Raw genomic sequence first — 6,669 nt, 5'->3', positions numbered from 1 at the left:
AACTTCATTCTACACAATGGTTTTATGTAGAGACTGTTGCTTACATGATTAGCAAAGTTACATCACGAAAATATAAATATATCTGTTAATAACCTGCGTAAACAATACGTAGTAGAGTGTTCGTCAGTGCACATCATGCATCTTTACATGGGTTACTTTCATAATTTAGAGCAGGGGTTTTCAACCAGGGGTCCGTGGCGACGGCATTGCAGGGGGTCCGCGACATGAATCTTTGTTGATCAGTTCACCATTGAATTTTTTTATCTTTATAAATTCGCTTTAATATTTCAACACATTTCCAGATTACACTGACAAGTGCTACATAACTGCATATATTTAAGTGTTATATGCAGAATATCTGTGCAGGGGGAGGGGGCGTGGCGGTGGCTAGCGATTAACCCGGATCATTTCACATATTTAAATGTTATAGGCAGAATATCTGTGTTGGGGGAGGGGGCGTGCACACAAGCACGTGCACGCAGGCACATCAGTGGGCCGCAAATTATTTTCTAGTCAGAATGGTGGTCCCTGTGACAAAACCAGTTGAATACCCCTGATTTAGAGAGTTAATTTGAAGAGCAACATCAATGAAATTCCATTTTTGCATAAACTTTTGCCCAGTGCCTAAAAATATGTCCACATAACCATGCTACTGCCAACCGATGGAAGGTTTGTTAAAGATTGTAGGACAATCCCAAAAGATTATCAAAGGTTTTATGTTACTCTGTACATTACTCATGATCAATTTGGCAAGATAATACAAAAGAAAAGCTTGCAGAGCTCTTAACTTTTGAATTTGAACACAGGTAACGTTCAATCATGTTTCATTAGCTTATAGGATTTTTCATTAGCTTATAGCTGACAATCAGCTTAAAATACAATTTTATGGTACTTCTGAAAAACAATAAAAACACACACATCTGTAACAACACAGTTTGATGCTATACAATGCTTATAACTGAGGAAGAAAATTAGCTGTGCAATAAGCAGTTTTGCATCCTTTTCAATGTAATATAGCACCCTTTATCCTACCTCTAACTCTTTGCATTTCCAAATCCTTCCCTTCCCGGACCTGCCCAGCGTGACAGAGATACTAAGCTGCCAAAATACACAGCACTCGTTTTATACTACAGTATGCCATTGATCAACCCAGAGATATCACAGGGATACTGAGCAGGCACCACTGAAGAATTTGGAGCAAATGTCAAAGTCCCCTTTCGAATAGCTGGTCATTCTGAGTAACTGTCAGTGATTTTGTGTGTGTGATTTGTGATTTTAGCACCATCAAAACACCCTGAAATGATATGCATGAGGATCACATTATGAATGTGATTTAAGTAACTCCCAAAAAAACTATACAGAGAATATTCACGGACTGACATCGACCTGACCTTGAAATATATGATTTTTCAGACTTTTTAAGAAAAAGTAAAGTTTTGTCCACACTATAAATATAACATAATGCAAACAATATCAAACGGATTGTGAAATAAAACTGAAGTCCTGAATGGACTGTGAGTGGGACAGCAAAGCAACATCAATGCGTTGGTGTTTAATGGCAGCACTTAAATAATCTTAAAGTTTCCTTTCGTCTTTGGTTTACTTGAACCAATAAAGGTAGTTTGAGCTCACACCTGGATAGCACATGTTGTTGCTACATGATCCCCCATAACTAGGAGGACATGCCGAGCAGGGCACCCCAACTTTGTATGGCGCTTCTCCAATCCAATTTCCCCTGGAGATTGAACCATCAGTTAGCCACAGCACTGTGTGTTGGGTATTTGTTTATGCGCTTTCTTATCATCATAAGCAATATCAGAAAGAGGACTTACTTTGGTGAATAATTGCAGACCAGGTACGTCGCTTGCCTCCATAAGGCACCCCATACTAGCATGTTATAACATGTTTGGACAGCACAGCCAACTCTGTTCGATGTAGCCCACACCATCTTTAGAAACATGGAAAAATAGACAGCAATCAGTGAGGAACTTCATAAAGGGGATTTGTTGTGTATATTTTTTGTAAAAATCAGAGAGGCTCACATACTTGAGTGTAATGTGTACACATGGGCCCATAGCACCGCAAGGGACACCTCGGGTTGCAGTCTCGGGGGTATGGAAAGACGTAGTCATTCACCTCATCGTACCAAGGTTTGACAAGCTGGAGAATAGACCTGTAGCTGATCACAATAGAGTAAGGGATTAAACATTAAAATCACCAAAATGAAAGACATCTTTTTAAAAATTCCTAACAAAGATATTGTATAAGAGTTCATATCAAGAACTAACTGTACAAGAGTTTGACCTAGCATATGGAGAGTTCATTGAACGAGAAGCCTCTTAGGTGACAGTTAAGTGACAAAGAGTCGACAGACATGAACAGTGGTTTGTTCAATTAGGGAGGAGACTGAGGGGGTTAAAGCACCTGTGGTAAGAACAGCATCTCCATGTGTCTGCCTAGCAGGTCATTATCATTATTGCCACATAGGGATGTCAATACAATATGCATTGTGTGCTCCTGTGGAAGTCTTTACCACTTACTTGCCCGTTCTGACAGAGAGATTCTGACCCAGAAATCGCAGGAGATACTGTGGTCCATGGTCCCAAATACAGGCGGCGGCCCACGCTTCAGCAGATCTGGCCAGACCCTCATCCCAAAGCTGAACACAGTGCAAAGACATTTCAACAGGCAAGACATAACGCTTACAGTTCCTTAGCAAGGAAAGATACAACCCCTGCATTTTCTTTGCTGCACAAAGACATTCCACTTGTACAGTTAATATTGACAACAAGAATAAAAAAAATACGTATTTCCCACCGGTTGGGAAGTAGACCTCTAAGTTAACATGTGGTGGATTTGCCACTGAAACGCTCTACTGCCCTCCATAGGCAACCATGGCAACAGACAGCACTCAAGAGGAGCAGGTAGGCTGACTACATCCTCACAAACAGTATAGAACAAAGTGTTTACACTGGTGTGCAGAAGAACTGAGTGTAGAGAGGGGGCAGTGGGTGAGGTCCAAGTGAAGCTTGATAGAAGATGTCACAGTTATTCGTTGAAGTTCATCTAAGTTGAAAGCTATTACACGTGGGTTCACTTGAGGTGAGCCGTAAACTGACACTGTTAAACAGCAGTAGCATCCCACAGATATGCACAAAACATCCCATCCAACAGTTCAAGCTTCATTGCAGAAACCTGACAAAAGAATGTACTTAATGCATACAAGACTCACTTAATTCATACACGACTCACTTAATGCAAACATGACATGTTCATATTGTTAAGATTTTTGTTGTACTTTTTTTGTTGTACTAAATCTCCCATTTCCCTATTGAAAATGTAATGTTCTTCCAGTTCCAGAAAAAAAGCTAAATAATTACCAGTAGCAACTTTACCCTTGTGATTCAAACTCACACGTATAATTCAATTACAACTTTTAATAAAAAAAATGGCCAAGAACCCATAAGGCAGGAGCGGTGGCCCACTAGTTAATTTCCTTACTGACACTGGGCTGGCCCAATCACAGCTGGCCCAATCACAGCTGGCTCAATCACATCTCTGGCTCAGTGCCCAAAATCTGTGGATGGATGAGGCCATCTAAATAGATAAACAAAAGCGCAAGGGGTGTGTGGAGAATTTGCGGGCCAAAAGAATAACAAATCTAGGGGCAAATGCCGCCAAATGTGCAAAAACTCACAGACATGTTTGCTGCAGGGGCTGCAGTAGCTTTAACGCTACAGAACCTAACATTGTGCAGCCAGCAACAGGTGGAACTTGAAGGAGAAGCGGTGGCTGGCCATGGCCACTGCAAGGCTGAGGAGCAGGTGTGTGACAGGAGAGTCGAGGTGGGACAGAGTGAGTAGTAACAGGAGCAGGAGCAGGAGGAGGAGCAGGAGGAGAGTGTAGTTGAGCATGGAGCAGCTTAATGATGAACAGGGACTGAAAGAGAGTTAGCGTGTGCCCTGCCATGATGACAATATATGGTGTAGATTCTTGTCATTACTATCCGTGGGGTAGCTCTCCACCTACAGTAAGCATGCACCCACATACTTGTATACTAATCAAATAATTAGGAATTATACACTGACTTAGCAGAGCTTTTTCTTTGACAATTACTTGTACCTGAATATGGATGGTTATGTACTCCTCTGAGTACCAAAGTCAAAAGCGAGTGAGCACACTGGTCCACTTGCACTGTTGCATTTGTTGACGGCACTTACTACTCACCTTTGCAGTGGTTTGGGGGGGAGTACAGCGGGTACGCATATTTAAGGGGACCGCAAGGATATTGGCGGAGGGTATTCGACCGACTGTGCCGTCTTGGCCAAAAATGCCCTGTCTTACGCCCCCCTGTGCCACAGGTGATGACAAACGTGCGCTATGTGCGTAACCCTGCGTATACCCGTGATTTAGCAACACCCAGTGGTCAACTGTATGCACTGTGCTGTTTTACACAAAATACTTGTGCCATCCTTGACGATTCAAGATCTCTTGCCACTCAGAACTATCATGGCGGATGAGACTGGAAACCAGGCAAGGCTTTCAGGTTGGTAAACAGAATGAAAAAGCAACGCAAGAAACAAGCTTAATGACCCTGTAACCACTTTCTCCGCTCCCTCAAAGGAAAGCGCTTTCCCAGCTGCGCCAAACAGCATCATAACTCCTCAGCTATTGATTTATTTAAAACATGTCAAGGAGATTGAGACAACCAAAATCATAAATTGTCAACAGACGTAATAAACATGCCATTTGAACCTGCCAGGAGAAAGGCTATTTGGCTCAATTAAATGGTCGGTTGGCAGGCTGTGTTGAAGAAAGAAAACTTACCATGTATTCCATGTTAGCTGCAGGTGGAAAGACGTTAGCTCGAACTTTGTTGTGGTAGTCTAAAATGGCAATCATATCGCTTTGGGAGATATAGCGCTTGCGTCTGGATTTAGGTAAAAACGCTGAAAACTGGTCCTGGGAGGATTCCTTTATGACAGTTACGTTCGCTTTATCCGAGGACGACATGGTCGAGTTTACAACTACACCTGCCCCACTGGCAATGAATAACAAAATTGCATAGTTGGAAAAGCTGGAATTCTTCATCTTGGCCAGCTCAAACAATATAGTTGGCAACGCGGGATCTGAAAACAAACACATGCATGAATAGCTTGAGTAAACTTGTCCACGCAGAATTCGTCCCTGAAGTAAATTTGCTGGTAAATAAGAAACTCTACGTTCAGATTGCCACAGCAGAGCCCTCACGATGCACTCTAGTGTTGTGAATGATTCCTTACCTTGCCAAGAGTGTATGGCACGCCAAAGACTTAATTTTCAAAACAAAGACATCTTGCAGGACGTATGAGAGTGAAGTCCTTAGTTCCCCAGCAATCCGTCTTGAAGTCTACCATTGCATCGCTGCGGTCTGGTTTATATTCTGACTTGTGGCCCTTGAAGCGCGTTCTTCAGGAAGGTGCAGAGAGCCCCTCCCTGCCACCTGAAACACGACGAAGGGAAACATCGTCTACGGACTCTATGGCTCGCTGCCCTTGAAATCGTGATACGTTAATACATTAATATTAAGATGGTACACTAAAAGTGTTTTTTGACACATCTTCATACATCCAAACGAATAACAGATGGAGCACAACTGTTTTTTGTATCATTATATTAGCCTGGGATGTAACACCACAGTGATATATTCCTAAGAAGAAAGCTGCTGGAGTTTAGTCAAATTGCCTAATATTTCATATTGAAGCATCTTAGTGTTTAGTGTGGATAGAGTAGGTGGCTTAACACTGAGTGTTTTCTTCTGGTTTGTTTTCCATGTCATATTTATTCCACCAAGAAGATTTAACTTGTTTGGTGCTGTGTCCAAGGTGATATTCTTCCAAGCCCATTTGTATGGCCAAGTTGCAACATAGCTAAAGACCCTTCAGCAACCCATAACTTTCTTTGGCAGGTGGAGTAAGGAGAGCAAGTGACATGTCATACTGCCCTCTCCCACTCTATAAACATTGTGGCAATGTTTTTGGAAATAATATTTTGAAGTAATATTTTGAAAGTGCATTGGCTGGTATATTACATGGACATCTAGACCAGCAATTTGTTTTTTCCTGAGTTAAAAGTATCAAGCACCAGTCAGATATGTGGATAAATACACAACAGTAAGGGAAAACCACACATATCTGCCACTGCTAATGGGCTGTATCTGTGGCAGTGTCCTCGGTTTGAGAGTTCTGTAATTTTGCTGGGTCAGTTACTTCAACATTACCTACACTGAAGCAGAGTCAATGAGTTCAGATAGCTTAAGAAATAAAAAGGATATTTACACAATTTACAAAATTATTTTGTAATTACAATGCATAATTAATCATTTGAAACCTAATTGAAAAACAATGTTATTGGAAATATGATGCTATTCACATTCTGCAGCTCAGGCAATGGGAAGGAAATTACAGAGAAGCTCAAGAAACCCAATGCATTAAAACAGCTATTTTTATTTGATTTATATCCTGCTAGGCACTTCAAGGACTTTTATTCCCCCTCTGCACTGGATTTGACACTTAATGGTGGACTCATTGTTTTTCCCCTGCTTGGAAATTAATTTAACAGAGAGAAAAAGAGAGAGAGAGGGCAATGAGAAAAGAGAGGGAAACCAAAGCACACAGTGAGTTATGGATC

General features: G+C 41.5%; 1 protein-coding gene across 1 annotated transcript; it reads right to left on the bottom strand.

Moving 5' to 3' along the window:
* Positions 1 to 1,599: 1,599 nt before the first annotated feature.
* On the bottom strand, positions 1,600 to 5,091 carry pi15b (peptidase inhibitor 15b; the record flags this gene model as incomplete). The annotated part of the gene is made up of 5 exons (XM_080837884.1): positions 1,600 to 1,735; positions 1,833 to 1,948; positions 2,047 to 2,179; positions 2,541 to 2,659; positions 4,828 to 5,091. 5 exons carry the CDS (start codon positions 5,089 to 5,091, stop codon positions 1,600 to 1,602), a joined length of 768 nt encoding a protein of 255 aa, XP_080694010.1.
* Between the last annotated feature and the right edge of the window lie 1,578 nt (positions 5,092 to 6,669).

Source organism: Sprattus sprattus, assembly GCF_963457725.1.
Source record: "Sprattus sprattus genome assembly, chromosome: 4".
In the NCBI taxonomy this organism is placed as follows: domain Eukaryota; kingdom Metazoa; phylum Chordata; class Actinopteri; order Clupeiformes; family Clupeidae; genus Sprattus; species Sprattus sprattus.
This window is presented reverse-complemented; position numbering and strand designations above follow the sequence as displayed.